This window comes from Calonectris borealis, chromosome W, assembly GCF_964195595.1.
Source record: "Calonectris borealis chromosome W, bCalBor7.hap1.2, whole genome shotgun sequence".
Taxonomy (NCBI): Eukaryota; Metazoa; Chordata; class Aves; order Procellariiformes; family Procellariidae; genus Calonectris; species Calonectris borealis.
Window position 1 is genome coordinate 13,885,750 of NC_134351.1, and position 17,686 is coordinate 13,903,435.

A 17,686-nucleotide genomic window follows, 5' to 3' on the forward strand; every position below is an offset into this window, starting at 1 on the left:
TTTTGATGTTCTTCAGTGGCCTGACTCTTGGGTACGTGAGCATCTGCTCTAAACAGGCAGCAATATCTTGCCACAGTGCGGCAGCCCAGATGGGTTTACCTCTGCGCTGCCAGTTGTTCTGCTTCCACTGCTGCAACCACCCCCACAGGGCATTTGCCACCATCCATGAGTCAGTACAGAGATAAAGTACTGGCCATTTTCCTCATTCAGCAATATCCAAGGCCAGCTGGATGGCTTTCACCTCTGCAAACTGGCTCGATTGTGCTTTCCCACAAGACGACAGGACCCATCAGTGAACAGGGCATATTGCTTCTCATTTTCTGGTAGTTTATTATACAGTGGGGCCTCTTCAGCACGCGTCACCTCCTCCTCTGGGGATATGCCAAAATCTTTGCCTTCTGGCCAGTTCGTGATCACTTCCAAGATTCCTGGGCGACTGGGGTTTCCTATTCGGGCCCGTTGTGTGATCAGTGAGACCCACTTACTCCACGTAGCTTCGGTTGCATGATGTGTAGAGGGGACCCTCCCTTTGAACATCCAGCCCAGCACCGGCAGTCGGGGTGCCAGGAGGACCTGTGCTTCAGTACCAACCACTTCCGAAGCAGCTCGAATCCCTTCATATGCTGCCAATATCTCCTTCTCAGTTGGAGTGTAGTGGGCCTCGGATCCTCTGTATCCCCGACTCCAGAACCCTAAGGGTCGACCTTGAGTCTCCCCTGGTGCTTTCTGCCAGAGGCTCCAGGTAGGACCATTCTCCCCGGCTGCGGTGTAGAGCACATTCTTTACATCTTGTCCTGCCCGGACTGACCCAAGGGCTACTGCCTGAACTATCTCCTGTTTAATTTGTTCAAAGGCTTGTTGTTGCTCAGGGCCCCATTTGAAATTGTTCTTCTTCCGGGTCACTTGATAGAGGGGGCTTACAATCAGGCTGTAATCTGGAATATGCATTCTCCAAAAGCCCACCACGCCTAAGAAAGCTTGTGTTTCCTTCTTGCTAGTTGGTGGGGACATGGCTGTTATTTTGTTGATCACATCCATTGGGATCTGATGACGTCCATCTTGCCATTTTATTCCTAAAAACTGGATCTCCTGTGCAGGTCCCTTGACCTTACTTTGTTTTATGGCAAAATTGGCCTTCAGAACGGTTTGGACTGTTTTCTTCCCTGTCTCAAAAAATTCTTCTGCTGTGTTGCCCCATACGATGATGTCATCAATGTATTGCAGGTGTTCTGGAGCCTCACCCTGTTCCAGTGCAGTGTGGATCAGTCCATGGCAAATGGTAGGTCTGTGTTTCCACCCCTGGGGCAGTCGGTTCCAGGTGTACTGGATGCCCCTCCAAGTGAAAGCAAATGGTGGCCTGCACTCTGCCGCCAAAGGGATTGAGAAGAACGCATTAGCGATATCAGTTGTGGCGTACCACGTGGCTGCCTTTGACTCCAGTTCGTACTGAAGTTCTATACCAAAAGCCCACTGGTACCCTTTTGGGTCCTTGAAATACCCTCTCCTGAGGTAGTCTATGCCAAGGATGCACGGAGCCTCTGGGCCAGTCACAATGGGGTGCTTCTGCCACTCGTTCCCGGTTAGGCTCACTTTGGCCTCCAATACAGTTAACTCTTGGGATCCCCCTGTCACTCCAGAAATACAAATGGGTTCTGCCCCTTCATAGCTTGAAGGCATCAGGGTACACTGTGCACTGGTGTCTACGAGAGCCTTCTACTCCTGTGGGTCTGATGTGCCAGGCCCTCGAATCCACACAGTCCAGTAAACCCGGTTTTCCCTTTCCTCCACCTGGCCAGAGTATATTTTTCTGGTCATAGTATATTTTACTCACTTCTTGTAAATACGAATCAGAAGTCCCTTCATTAAGATCAGGAGTGAGATCACCCTTCTACTCTGTCTGGGTGTCCTGGTTTTGGCTGGGATAGAGTTAAATTTCTTCCTAGTGCTGTGTTTTGGATTTAGTATGAGGAGAATGTTGATAACACACTGATGTTTTCATTTGTTGCTAAGTACCCTGCTAGTCAAGCACAGCTTGTATGCTCAGCCAGGTGCACAAGAAGATGGGAGGGAGCATAGCTGGGACAGCTGGCCCAGCTGGCCAATGGGGTGTTCCATACCATGTGACGTCATGCTCAGTATATGAATGGTAGGCGTGTTCGAGGAAGTAGCGATCGCTACTTGGTTATCGATCAGCATGGGTGGTGAGCAATTGCATTGTGCATCACTCATTTTGTATATTCTATCATTATTATCATTATTATTATTATTATCATTATTATTATTATTATTATTATTATTATTATTTTCCCTTTTCTGTTCTATTAAAGTGTCTTCATCTCAACCCACAAGTTTTTCTCACTCTCACCCTTCCGATTCTCTCCCCGTCCCACTGTGTAGGGGTGGAGTGAGCGAGCGGCTGTGTGGTATTTAGCTGTCTGCCACGTTAAACCACGACACTGGGGAACTGCTCATTGGAGACTGGAGCAGCATTTTTCCTGGGAGAACCCCCTTGTGTCATTGTTTTTCCTTGCAACTCACGTACACGTGCCTCCAGGGACAAGGCAGGTTTTCCATCCCACTGCCTCATGTCCTCTCCGTGGTCTCGCAGGTAAAACCACAGGGTGCCCCATGGAGTGTACCCTCTATATCCTCTCTCTTGAGCAGAGGGACGCTTACTCCTAATAGCTGAGATACTGGTCTGTACAGGTGGGGAGTAGGACATATCCTCTTTGAGTTGCTGGAACTCCCGGGATTGTTTCTCCACAGCAGAGACGAGGGAAGAAGAGAGATTTTCTTCATATTGCCCGAGTTGGCCAGCCAATTCTTCCACCGTTTCTCCTTCTCCGTCTTTCCAGGTCATTACTGCCACTTAGTTGGCATACGATAATGTTGCACTTTGTACAAACTTCCACCACATGGGTCGCGTGCACTGGACTTCATCTGGGTCTTTGGGTAACTGCTTCATTTTTTCATAAACTTCCTTCATTTTTTCTCCTACAACTTCATTTATTTATTTAATGTAAACCAACTAACTTCCAGGAAAGAGACCACATCCAATAGAGTGAAACGGTGCCAGGATTATAGTTCATGTCTTAGTAATTTTTGCTAGAGGGTACTATGGATATTATTTCTAAAGTTACAAGCAATGCAAAATGATATCCAGTTAAAAATACAAACACCTATCCATTTACTGAGAAAAGGTACAGATAAAAGCAAACAAGTAATGAACTGCGTATTTTTCAGGTGCTAAGCGCAGATCTTGCAGCAAATTTTTGAGAAAAAACACTGAACATCAAACTTACTTGTGTTGATAAGAAACTGGTTTGAAACCCCAGGATGATCTACATCATGTATTGCACTGGCAAAAATTGCTGCAAGAATCTCCAAATCAGTAAACACTGCCTAGAAAATCATGAAACAGAAATGACAATCACTAATCAATGAAAAAATGTTTTCAATAAAAAGGACTCTACTTTGAATCTAGATCTGAACAAGCAAAACACATTTGGAATGTATCAGGGATCTTAAGATATTTTACACATAGACTATCATAACCTTTTGTAAAATTGTCAATTACATAGAATTTCATAAATATTTCAAGTTTGGCCATCAAAGTAAAACTATCCTTACTTCACACTGACAGCATCAATAAATTCAGTAACAACTGAAGGTTTTTTTCAGCTTCAGTCTGTAAATAAATCCACTTTTATTAGATCATTAAGTACAGATTTAGGTTTCTAACCTACAGCACAAATTGAAGTTAAAAATTTCAGTCCGATTCCTACGTATCATGGTGTCATGTTACATCTGACATGTCTATATTAAACAATGAACACATTGTCCTGTATTTGAAAGATGCACATCTCCTAAATGATGCTAAAGGAAAGGGTGACAGACTACAAGGCATCTTACTTAACATTTACTGATTTTTCTTCTGTATGAGATTATTAGGAAAATAGGAGCAGAGAACTGCAAGGGACCTGGCATGTCACTGAGTCTAGTCCCCTGTTGTCACAAGCACCCACGTTATATAATTGCTTTCATAACTGATCAAGAACAGCTCAGAAGTGTGTAGGTCAGCAGTGGCACCAGGCAGATATTGCTATTTTACTGGCTAAAGCTCCGCTGAGAACAAGGCCATGAAAAACAGTTGATCTGGAAAAAAACCCAAAAATGCTACTATCAGTTCAGCTGTTTGGTGAAGCTAGTGGTGATTTAAGAACATAATCTGATCTTCCTTCTTGAGATAAAGAAAATCTTTCCCAAGAGAATTCCCGAGTCTTTGAGGATCAAGACCTGCCAACAGTCTTAAGGTCCACTTATAACCCTCTCATTAAGGAGAAGGTAAAGAAGAAGCATTCTGTAACATGAAAGATTGGTCATTATGAAAAATAGTCAAAATGCAGCCCCCCCTTGAAAATGAGGGCAAATCCTTCTGAACTACTAAAATTTCAACTACTTGCTTTATCTGCCTTTTTCAACAATTTACTGGGATATGCCAATGTTTGCTATACTAAGGGCTGAATTGTGCTTAAAAAGGGGAAAGTAATCTATCTTTCTTTCACTTCCTTTCACTTCAGAGATTTAAGCACTTTCAACAAGAGAATTCCTCAGAAAAGAACAGATGAAATGTTATTGTTTTCCAAATAATTTTGAAATATTTATGAAAAAAATGAGATAGTCCATTGAAAATTTAGTACATGTTCCACTCTGCCTGAGAAACAAACACAAAAGTAGCCTTTCGGGATCAGAATGAATATGAACAAGGAAAAAAAAAACAACCAACAAATGGCCCTATTGAGGGAATCCCATTTTATCACTCTTTCCTAAGCAATTCCACTTGGGAATTCCAAGTCCCACATGGGAAATAATGTCAGAGCAGGATGTAGTATTAATAATGAGATGGTGGAAAGAAGTTACGCATTGTGTTACAATGAAAAAGGTTATGACAGCACAAAACTGCAAGTATAAAACCATGATTTAAAAGAAAAAGATGTGACATTTTCTGCACAATATTTACATGTAAATAAACTTTGATCCTCACAAAATAGCTTTAAAAGAGCGCAATTCATGAAAGAAATGTCAAGATTTCTTTTAAAAAATACTGCAGAAACTAAGATCTTTAACATTTAGTTTAGAAGAGTCTTAGTATGTCCCTTTCTCTCATGCCTGCCTCTTTCCCACCTTAGTGTAGTTTACCTCTAATGCTGGGGTTGATAGCAGGACATGGGTTGACTGAACAACATCTGCAGCATGTATGTTATTGTGATATGCCACATCTGCATGATAATGGTCTTCTAGGGTCATCAAGTAAGTTATTAAAGTGTCTACTGGAATTTTAAATGTTTTTAACAAGTCCCGTTCCTAGAAAAGGAAAAGAGAAACAATTAAATTACAAAGCACAGAAAAATCTCTAAGACAAGCAAAAAGCAGTATGGCTACTGCTACTTGCCTGAAAAATGGTGTGCATGATGACTGTCAAAGGTCTGTTTCCAGATAATTCTGCTACTCTGAAAACTTGAAGGCCCCATTTGTTCACATCATCTAGTTCCTAGAACAGAATCAAGCAACAGACATGTTGAAACCTAACACACATATTCCGGCGATTTTTGATTGAAACAGCTACAAACAGCAGGCTCATGAAGATTCAGATCTTGCCACTGTGAAAATTATATGCTAAACTCTGAAAGGGTGAAAGCTGCTGCTACTAATCTTGTAATATTTGAATTTGCAGCTACCAACTTTCTAGATTTTAATTCACTAGGCAGGAAAGAGTGGATTGCTCCAGAGGGAAAAACGCTACAGTATCTTGAATGAACTGAACCGACACACTTTTTGCTATCTCACTGCCCAGTGACAGCAGTTCAGCGAGGAAGAAACCTCCAGAGAGAGATTCTGTGGTTCTGCTGCTGTCTCCCTGGTTCTCAGAAACAGAATCTTCAAATAAAGGGGGAGATTCCTGAAAAACATAAGGATAGGCATATTTCAAAATGCAAAAATCTAAAATTGAATGAATAAACACTTTATGCCAGATTTAGATTATTGCCAAATAGTTAGCTGCTGGTGTGAAAATCACAGGAAATGTCACTAAAAAACACAACTGATGTACATAAAACAATACAGCTTAAGGCAGGACCTGCAAGGATAGCTCTAATGCTATACACAGTTGTGCATTTTCAAAAAAACATAGGGCTGCTATATATTCTCATTCCTCTGATAGTATATGGTATGTTTACTATTCATTCCTCAGATATTATTTATGAATAAGCATCTTTATTAATGCATATACAAATGCTAATTTACATTCCATCTCCAGACAGCAAACATTCCTGCTGAAATCCTGTTCATGTGGAAATTAATCCTCATGGCCTGATTCTGATTTTATTTGTTATTCTTCCATTTCACCGGATTTATATTATTTCAAGTGAGACCAGTCTTTGGTGCTACAGCTTGAAATCAATGGTTAGAAGCAGAGGATGGAATAATACTGACAAGTCCACCCTCTATTTTAATTCAAGGATTTAAATATTCTCTACCTTGGCAAGAACATCTTCTTGGTCTGTTTTAACTCCAAATCTGGGGATACTGGAATTAGTCAAGCTGGAGCTGTGCATCAGTTTTTTGACTCCACTGATCTGGGACATTGGCCTCTTCTTTTTCTCTTTCTCTTTCTGCACTGGAGAAGGGATTTCAACTTCATGTTGTTTGTCTTCAAAAGAATAAAGAAAAAAAGAATAATTTTGAAAGGAGTTACAAATATTTTTGTCCACTTTACTGTTGAGTTGCGTATTATGGATATTGTAATTCTTAACAAAACTTTTTTTTACTTTTATGTTTGGAGATTTTGCAACAGATATTTCATATCAAGAGCAGTAAAAACATGAAAAGATAAACATAGACCTATACCTCAATATAAGCAGATTTCTATTTCACAAATTGCCTCATTATTTCTGAACTGGCTTTAAATGTGACTTGCAACTGTCTGATTTCCACTTTTCCTGCACCCCTAGCACTGTAGATAGAGTTAATCCTTTCATTTAAAAAATGTTATTGCAACTGAAAAGAAATCTAAATTTTCATTCTTAAGAAAATTTTAAATTTCTTCTTTTCTGGGAAAAACACTCTCTGAAATTGTAGTTCTAAAAAAATCAAAATGGTATCTCATGTAAACCTTTACAAAACATTTCAGGACTCAAAGGACCTAATACTTGGGGACTGGTCCTGTTTGTGTTAAGACTCTGCACAACTCAGAAAGACTTTTGCCAGTGGAGCCATATCAACAAACGCTTTGGATGTAGAGACAGTTCACGCCAGCAAGGCAGTTCTTCTCTGCACCTCCCAATCAGAGTAATACTGACAAAAGGACTGTTTTGCTGAAAACCAACATTTTCCTGTGGGCTTTTGCCTCCATAGCAGTATCAGCAGCATCACTTCATATACCACATCAACATATGTGCCAGCAAAACCTTCTAACAATATAGACAAGGATTAAACTCAGAGTAAAGTATATTTAGGCCATTGCCAGATCATAGAATCATAGAATCATAGAATCATAGAATCATACAGGTTGGAAAAGACCTCTAAGATCATCGTGTCCAACCGTCAACCCAACACCACCATGCCCACTACACCATGTCCCTAAGGGCCTCATCTACACGTCTTTTAAATACCTCCAGGGATGGTGACTCAACCACTTCCCTGGGCAGCCTGTTCCAAGGCCTGACCACTCTTTCAGTAAAGAAATTTTTCCTAATGTTCAATCTAAACCTCCCCTGGCACAACTTGAGGCCATTTCCTCTTGTCCTATCGCTAGTTACTTGGCAGAAGAGACCAACACCCACCTCGCTACACCCTCCTTTCAGGCAGTTGTAGAGTGCGATGAGGTCTCCCCTCAGCCTCCTCTTCTCCAGGCTAAACAACCCCAGTTCCCTCAGCCGCTCCTCATAAGACTTGTGCTCCAGGCCCTTCACCAGCTTCGTTGCCCTCCTCTGGACGCGCTCCAGCACCTCCATGTCCTTCTTGTAGTGAGGGGCCCAAAACTGACACAGTATTCGAGGTGCGGCCTCACCAGTGCCGAGTACAGGGGCACGATCACCTCCCTATTCCTGCTGGCCACACTATTTCTGATACAGAAACAGTATGGGGGTGTGGAGCACTGCAGACATCTGTGGTCCCCAAAGAAATGCAAGTTAGTGCAACAAAGGACTCTCCTGCCAAAATTGCTAGGAATTTGCATTAATTTTTGTTCATTCTATTCATTCCATTTTTAAACAGTTTTAATGACTCACTCCAAATTATCTCTTCTCTGCTGAAATACACCTGCATCTTTTCTAGTCCTCAAGAAATCTTCCAGCAAAACCAGGAAAATCCAGAACAGATGTTTCTAACGTAGAAGCCTAGCAAAAATGATGATTTAAAAACACCTTAGAACAAAAGAAATAACAAAAAAAAAAAAAGGGGCTCTTGAAAATATATGTCAATTTTTTCCTTCCTGCAATGGTCATTTTCAATAAAGACATTGAAACCAGACAAGGGTAGCAAGTCCATTCCTAATTCCTAGAATGTTATTGTGTTTGCTTCTTCACTTTCCTCTTTTTTTCATTTCTTTTTTTAATTACCCTTTAGCAGCCTGCATTTACTGGACACCTCAAATTCCAAACAAATCACAGCGAAGAAGAGACTGTGGAAATGTCACCAAGCTTTAGCCTGCAGCACCGAGTTCCCCAATTGCCCCCACCATACTTCACCACTCTCCTTATACAGACAATCAAAAAAAGGGGGAGGAGGAGCGCTGCAGCTCCTAACTGGTACAAACCGACAACAGATGAGGAGCAGTGACTCGTGTTCATGCTTTGATGTTTAGGGTTTTGGTCATATGCACAAAGTTTAGACCCATCAAAGGGAGATTCATAAGCTGAGCTGTCAGACTACCTCAAGTGAAAGGAAGTGTCTGTCTGAATGACTTTAGATCTCCAAAAGAATTCCACGGAATTGCCTGTGCTTTTATAACTACGAGCACACAGGGCAAAGGATCCTGGGCCCATTTGAACATCTAGAAAAGACAGCTTGCCATTTTGACCCTGGTTATGCTATACTCATTGACAGGTTCTCTTGCATTTTCTGTTCATAGGAAAACAGGTTAATTACACCAAAAAATAAAAACCTTACATATTATCATACTCAATGTAGGAGCCTTAATTCTTACACAAGGAATATATTTGTTGTCATTATGAATAACTTCATACATGTCATGTAGCCCTATTTGGGAAAACAGTCCATCTTTTTTTGAAGAAGAAATAATAAAACAAGATGTATCTTAACATGTGAGATTGGCACTTTTTAAAGTACTTGTTATCCTAATTTAGACATATTCAGCTGTGCCTCCCGTTATATGCACAGTCTTTATGAACCAATGGTGTTTTGCTCAAAACATGTTTGAGATTGGTATATTATCTTTATCTTCATGTTCAAAATCAAAAGTATGGAACCAAGTTTTATTAATTTTCACCAGTTTTATCAAAAAAAATATATACTGCCTTCTGCAAAGCCATAGAGGATGAACCATACTCTTTGTAATATTGTGTCAGGCTTTTTTTAATTCTCACATCCCACCATGCAAGCTCTTGAGCCACACAAATTCTCCTGGCAGTAGTCTGTTCAGATGTTGACTTAGCCATATTCATCAACCCTCTCATGCACAGGCAGGAAATACCAAAGCATCAGAACTGTGCGCTACGAGATTTTATGAGGTTACTTCTGCTTGTGAGCTTCCGTCACACTGAAACCTCTTTGCAGTAACTTTCATTCTGGCCATAAGGGAAACAGTGGAAGAATTCTTTTTAATATAGAATCATAGAATGGTTTGGGTTGGAAGGGACCTTTAAAGGTCATCTAGTCCAACCCCCCTGCCATGGGCAAGGACATCTTCAACTAGATCAGGTTGCTCAGAGCCCCGTCCAACCTGACCTTGAATGTTGCCAGGGATGGGGCATCTACAACCTCTCTGGGCAACCTGTGCCAGTGTTTCACCACCCTCATTGTAAAACATTTCTTCTTTATATCTAGTCTAAATCTACCCTCTTTTAGTTTAAAACCATTCCCCCTTGTCCTGTCGCAACAGGCCCTGCTAAAAAGCTTGTCCCAATCTTTCTTATAAGCCCCCTTTAAGTACTGAAAGGCCGCAATAAGGTCTCCCCGAAGCCTTCTCTTCTCCAGGCTGAACAACCCCAACTCTCTCAGCCTTTCTTCATAGGAGAGGTGTTCCATCCCCCTGATCATTTTTGTGGCCCTCCTCTGGACCCGCTCCAACAGGTCCATGTCTGTCTTGTGCTGAGGGCTCCAGAGCTGGACGCAGTACTCCAGGTGGGGTCTCAGCAGAGCAGAGTAGAGGGGCAGAATCACCTCCCTCAACCTACTGGCCACGCTTCTTTTGATGCAGCCCAGGATATGGTTGGTGTTGTGGTTTAACCCGGCACGCAGCTAGTTGGGCGGGAGTGTTGATCTGCCAAGTTGGGCAGGAGTGTTGATCTGCTGGAGGGTAGGAAGGCTCTGCAGAGGGACCTGGACAGGCTGGATCGATGGGCCGAGGCCAATTGTATGAGGTTCAACAAGGCCAAGTGCCGGGTCCTGCACTTCGCCCACAACAACCCCAGGCAACGCTACAGGCTTGGGGAAGAGTGGCTGGAAAGCTGCCCAGAGGAAAAGAACCTGGGGGTGCTGATTGACAGCCAGCTGAACATGAGCCAGCAGTGTGCTCAGGTGGCCAAGAAGGCCAACGGCATCCTGGCCTGTATTAGAAATAGTGTGACCAGCAGGAGCAGGGAGGTGATGGTGCCCCTGTACTCGGCACTGGTGAGGCCGCACCTCAAATACTGTGTTCAGTTTTGGGCCCCTCACTACAAGAAGGACATGGAGGTGCTGGAGCGTGTCCAGAGGAGGGCAACGAAGCTGGTGAAGGGCCTGGAGCACAAGTCTTATGAGGAGCGGCTGAGGGAACTGGGACTGTTTAGCCTGGAGAAGAGGAGGCTGAGGGGAGACCTCATCGCGCTCTACAACTACCTGAAAGGAGGTTGTAGCGAGGTGGGGGTTGGTCTCTTCTGCCAAGTAACTAGCGATAGGACGAGAGGAAATGGCCTCAAGTTGCGCCAAGGGAGGTTTAGATTGGACATCAGGAGAAATTTCTTTACTGAAAGAGTGGTCAAGCCTTGGAACAGGCTGCCCAGGGAAGTGGTGGAGTGACCATCCCTGGAAGTATGAAAAGACATGTAGATGAGGCGCTTAGGGACATAGTTTAGTGGGCATGGTGGTGTTGGGTTGACGGTTGGACTCGATGATCTTAAAGGCCTTTTCCAACCTTAATGATTCTATGATTTTATGATGATTCTATATATACACACAGATACCATTCCCTTAGTCTATGGGACATCCCTCTAAAATGTCCACTGAGTTCATTTAGTCCATTATTTTGGGGTCCATCTGTCATAACAGTCTTTCAGGGCAGGAGAGATGGTGTGTGGTATTGGACTGTTGCATTCTGAAGCCAGTTCTGGTTCCATTATCACTGCGCTCGTCCGGTTCTGTCATCGTCGCACTTGGCTCGGTTTCATCGGAGTTCATTCTTCATTAATCTGGGTGATTCTTACTGTAATACTGTTCATATGGCATATAGTAACCATATAAGTGATGACATGCAGTCTTATATAGTAATTGACATCATACAATCCAGTTCATTGGCTATTTTCACGCAAAATTAAATCCCCTTGAGGTACACACCGGACTTCCCCATCCTTTCGCATTACCCACCAAGTGCACCCAGGTCCTTGAGCAAAAGCAATCCCACAGATGGGTTTTCCCTTGCCAGAGGCAGGAGTAACCCAGACTGTCTTCCCCAGCATATTTCTTATGTGCATGACAGGGACTTTATCTTTTGTGTACTGCAGAGTACAAAAAAGTTTCGATCGGGCAGGGCCAGCTGAATTGAAAGATCCCCTGGTGTTGACTAACCAGGTGGCTTTTACTAAATGTGTATCCCAGTGCTTGAATGTCCCACCACTCATTGCTCTCCGTGTACTCTTTAGCAGTCCATTGTATCGTTCGATTTTCCCGGAGGCTGGTGCATGATAGGGGATGTGAAATACCCACTCAATGCCATGCTCTTTGGCCCAGGTGTCTGTGAGGATGTTTTGTCCCGTTGTCTGACTCAGTTCTCTCTGGGGTGACATGCTGCCTCCCCATATTTATATTTTAACCAACATCCCCTACCAGAGAGGCTTTACTCGCTTGGCTTGCTTGATGGCAGCGCATGTTTCACATTCATGGATAACCTGTGCAATAGCGTCCATGGTCAAGTCCACCCCTCGATCATGAGCCCATCTATATGTTGCGTCTCTTCCTTGATGGCCTGAGGTGTCATGGGCCCACCAAGCTATAAATAATTCACCCTTCTGTTGCCAGTCCAGATCCACCTGAGCCACTTCAATCTTAGCAGCCTGGTCCACCTGCTGGTTGTTTTGATGTTCTTCAGTGGCCCGACTCTTGGGTACGTGAGCATCTATGTGACGTACTTTTACAGTCAGGTTCTCTACCCGGGCAGCAATATCTTGCCACAATGCGGCAGCCCAGATGGGTTTACCTCTGCGCTGCCAGTTGTTCTGCTTCCACTGCTGCAACCACCCCCACAGGGCATTTGCCACCATCCATGAGTCAGTATAGAGATAAAGTACTGGCCATTTTTCTCGTTCAGCAATGTCCAAGGCCAGCTGGATGGCTTTCACCTCTGCAAACTGGCTCGATTCACCTTCTCCTTCACCAGCTTCTGCGACTTGTCATATAGGACTCCATACAGCAGCTTTCCACCTCCGATGCTTTCCCACAAGGTGACAGGGACCCATCAGTGAACAGGGCATATTGCTTCTCATTTTCTGGTAGTTTATTATACAGTGGGGCCTCTTCAGCACGCGTCACCTCCTCCTCTGGGGATATGCCAAAATCTTTGCCTTCTGGCCAGTTTGTGATCACCTCCAAGATTCCTGGGCGACTGGGGTTTCCTATTCGGGCCCGCTGTGTGATCAGCACGACCCACTTACTCCACGTAGCATCGGTTGCATGATGTGTAGAGGGGACCCTCCCTTTGAACATCCAGCCCAGCACCGGCAGTCGGGGTGCCAGGAGGAGCTGTGCTTCAGTACCAACCACTTCCGAAGCAGCTCGAATCCCTTCATATGCTGCCAATATCTCCTTCTCAGTTGGAGTGTAGTGGGCCTCGGATCCTCTGTATCCCCGACTCCAAAACCCCAGGGGTCGACAAGGCTGTTATTTTGTTGGTCACATCCATTGGGATCTGACAACGTCCATCTTGCTGTTTTATTCCTAAAAACTGGATCTCCTGTGCAGGTCCCTTGACCTTTCTTTGTTTTAGGGCAAAACCGGCCTTCAGAAGGATTTGGACTATTTCCTTCTCTTTCTCAAAAACTTCTTCTGCTGTGCTGCCCCATACGATGATGTCATCAATGTATTGCAGGTGTTCTGGAGCCTCACCCTGTTCCAGTGTGGTGTGGATCAGTCCATGGCAAATGGTAGGGCTGTGTTTCCACCCCTGGGGCAGTCGGTTCCAGGTGTACTGGACACCCCTCCAAGTGGAAGCAAACTGTGGCCTGCCCTCTGCCACCAAAGGGATTGAGAAGAACGCATTAGCGATATCAGTTGTGGCGTACCACTTGGCTGCCTTTGACTCCAGTTCATATTGGAGTTCTAGCATGTCCGGCATGGCAGCACTCAGTCGCGGCGTGGCTTCTTTCAGGCCACGGTAGTCTACTGTTAGTCTCCACTCTCCATTGGACTTTCGCACTGGCCATATGGGACTGTGAAAGGGTGAGCGAGTCTTGCTGATCACTCCTTGGGTCTCCAGGCGACGAATCAGCTTATGGATGGGAATCAGGGAGTCTCGGTTGTTGCAATATTGTCGCCGGTGCACTGTTGTGGTAGCGATTGGTACCTGTTGTTCCTCGACCCTCAGCAACCCCACAACAGAAGGATCCTCCAAGAGACCAGGCAAGGTGGACAGCTGTTTAATTTCCTCCATCTCCAAGGCAGCTATACCAAAAGCCCACGGTACCCTTTTGGGTCCTTGAAATACCCTCTCCTGAGGTAGTCTATGCCAAGGATGCACGGAGCCTCTGGGCCAGTCACAATGGGGTGCTTCTGCCACTCATTCCCGGTTAGGCTCACTTCGGCCTCCAATACAGTTAACTCTTGGGATCCCCCTGTCACTCCAGAAATACAGATGGGTTCTGCCCCTTTATAGCTTGATGGCATCAGGGTACACTGTGTACCAGTGTCTACTACAGCCTTCTACTCCTGTGGGTCTGATGTGCCAGGCCATCGAATCCACACAGTCCAGTAAACCCGGTTGTCCCTTTCCTCCACCTGGCCGGAGGCAGGGCCCCTCTAGTTCTTGTCATAGTGTTCGTTACTCATTTCGTGCAAATGCAAGTCAGGAATTCCTTCATTACAATCCAAAGTAAGATCAGCCCTTCTACTCTGTCTGGGGAACTGTTCACTGGAAACTGGACCGTCGTGAGACAGGTTTTTCCTGAAAACTGAAGCAGCATTTTTCCTGGGAGAACGCCCTTGTGTGATTGTTTTTCCTTGCAACTCACGTACCCGTGCCTCTAGGGTCGATGTAGGTTTTCCATCCCACTGCCTCATGTCCTCTCCGTGGTCACGCAGGTAAAACCACAGGGTGCCCCGTGTTGTGTACTTTCTATATCCTCTCTCTTGAGCAGAAGAACACTGACTCCTGATGGCTGAGATACTGGTCCGTACAGGTGGAGAATAGGACATATCCTCTTTGGCATCGGAGCAGCCAGGTAACAATATGCTCGCCTGGACGACGGCTGAAATCTTTCCGCATATCTCGCAACTCACCCAGGGATAGGGATCGGGTGGTTTCCATCTCGTTTATGAGTTCTTCCTCTTCCTCCTCCCCTCCTCGTGATGTCCCTGCTTTTCCATCATCCCTTTCTAAACGACCTCACCTCCGCTTCCAAGATTTCCTCTTCTGTACAGGGACGACTGATACAAGCAAGGGTTGGTCCTCTGGTTCAGCTGTAGTAACTGTTGCCGGGGTCTGAGTGGCTGCAGTACCTGTCGCAGGGTTTGGAGTACCCGCGGTGTTGGTTGCCGGAGTTTGAGTAGCCACAGGGGTTGTCATGGGGGTTGAAGTAGCCGCAGTGCCTGTCGTGGGGGTTTGAGCAGCCACCGTGTCTGTTGCCGGGGTTGATCTCCCGCCGTCCACCGCCCCCAGGACCTGCCGCTCCGCCCACCCCAACGAGGCACCACAGTTTGCCCTCCCTCTTTTCTTGTTGCTGTGGGTTGATCTCTGGACAGTATTCCTGAATAATTGTTTATCCCTAAACAGAGGCCTGAACCACATTCAGGGGACATAGCAATATGAATATGCTTGTTTGAACATCCCAAGGATATTCAAAATTCTCAGGGAATATTGTGGACGTCTTCATGAAGAGGACAGAAGAAAAAGGAGTTTCTGAAGATATGGAAGGGAAGGTGAACAAGTGGGAGAAAGTGTCCCATCCCGTCTCCCCCTTAAATTCATTCTCCGAGGAGAAAAGAGTGCAATTACTAGTAGTTTCTAAGAGGTGGTTCCCGAGGTACAGAGATGACGGCAGTGCCGAGTACAGATACCAGATTAGACTTACGACCAATGATTTTATCACCTCATAAAACAGCAACAAAATGATAACCTTGGCCCTGTTCCGAATAATGATAAACAGCACAAAAGGGAACATATACTGCAAGCAAGGTATTACATGACCCAACATTGAGAGCCAGCCCCACAACTTTGAGAGCCAATACATCAACATTGTGACCAATCAATATAATGTATGCTTATAACAATTTTGCTTTAACACGCTTTGGTCAGATCTATCATTATCTCAACCCTTCAAGGCCCACGTTGGGCGCCAAAAGGACTGTCATGGTTTAACCTGGCAGGCAGGTGAATACCGCGCAGCCGCTCGGTCACTCTCCCCGCCCCCCAGTGGGACGGGGAGAGAATCGGAAGGGTAAGAGTGAGAGAAACTCGTGGGTTGAGATAAAGACAGTTTAATAGAACAGAAAAGGGAAAATAATAATGATAATGATAGAATATACAAAGTGAGTGATGCACAATGAAATTGCTCACCACCTGCGCTGACCGATAACCAAGTAGCGATCGGCACTTCCTGGATCACGCCTACCGTTCATATACTGAGCATGACATCACATGGTATGGAATACCCTGTTGGCCAGCTGGGCTAGCTGTCCTGATTATGTTCCCTCCCATCTTGTGCACCTAGCTCGGTCGGTAGGCATGGGAGCTGTCCTTGGACTAGGAGGGCACTTAGCAACAACTGAAAACATCAGTGTGTTATCAACATTCTTCTCATACTAAATCCAAAACACAGCACTATGAAGAAATTTAACTCCATCCCAGCCGAAACCAGGACACTGAAAATAGAAATTAATATGGAAAGCTACTTGCTTTTAAGCTCTATCACAGCCCAGAGAGAGATAAAAAAAAACAAAAGGTGAAAAAGTTAACTCCCGTCACAGTCTTACCTAAGAACGTGTTCGATATATATTCTGAGACCTGATTGCCTGACCTGCTCATTTCAGATAGGTGGGTTAGCTCCCGGTTGAGCATTCTTTTAAACTGGAAAACAAACAAAAAAAAAAACCAAAAAAAAAGTGTAAGTTAGCGATCAAGACATATTTTAGTTAGGATGGAAAGGATATGACATTAAGAATATATACCAAATTAAGATTACTGTAAAAGCAAAAATCACATATAACATTGCTCTACCATACTAATTCATGGGTTGGACAACATAATTCTTAACCTCCTAAAATACTCCATAGTGAATCAATTACTAAGGCACAGGGTCCTACTAGCAACTGAAAACTATAAGACTATGCATACACACAAATAATTAACATTCTTGTCTTTTAATTTTTTTTTATTTTAATTTGGAGAGAAAATGCAAATGTATTTACACAGGACCCCTTCTCTATTAGGGGTTTCTTATCGTATTCATAAATTAATCTATTTGTACATTTTTGCGATACTTTTTGTAATCTTTCAATTTTATCTTCCCTCTCATCATTAATCTACTCAAATGTATTTGACAGCACTGCTCAAAAAAATCAAAATATCTTACTGATTTCCTACACGCCAATATGAGTAGAAGTAGGTTTGTTGTCTTTTACTTAAAATTATTATACTATATCAGCACAATGACTTGCCCATTCCACAGTCTCAGAAAATTGTCTGTATCTGTATGAAACATCAGAGTAGAAAATACCCATCTATGGAAACTTCCTTTTCCCGTAAGTTAGCAATTCACATAGGCACTCTATTGTATACAAGTGGATATTAACATTCCACGAAACATGTAATTGATTACGTACTCATCATTGAGCCTTTCTTGATTCCTTCTAGACTCAGGGTTAAATTATATCTTGTGGCATTGTGTTCGACAGGTTAATTGTGTAATACAGCTCTAGCTATGTTACATGTGTTTTCATTGACTATAGCTCTGCTTTGATATTATCAACAAATAGAACTCAGCAATATTTATTAGCAATTCAAACAACTCTTTCCAATGCAAATTAGCATCCGTCACTACTG

At 43.9% G+C, this 17,686-nt stretch overlaps 1 protein-coding gene across 3 annotated transcripts in view; it reads right to left on the reverse strand.

Annotated features, from left to right (window-relative positions):
- Positions 1 to 17,686, reverse strand: part of LOC142075110 (3',5'-cyclic-AMP phosphodiesterase 4D-like) — a 659,649-nt gene that overhangs the window by 7,293 nt on the left and 634,670 nt on the right. For all 3 annotated transcript variants that reach the window (XM_075136129.1, XM_075136130.1, XM_075136131.1), the window contains exons 7-11: positions 16,618 to 16,711; positions 6,537 to 6,709; positions 5,453 to 5,551; positions 5,200 to 5,364; positions 3,303 to 3,402 (exon numbers count right to left, since the gene is read on the reverse strand). In XM_075136129.1, the coding sequence (XP_074992230.1) occupies positions 3,303 to 3,402; positions 5,200 to 5,364; positions 5,453 to 5,551; positions 6,537 to 6,709; positions 16,618 to 16,711 (631 nt within the window). The remainder of the gene's footprint in view (positions 1 to 3,302; positions 3,403 to 5,199; positions 5,365 to 5,452; positions 5,552 to 6,536; positions 6,710 to 16,617; positions 16,712 to 17,686) is intronic.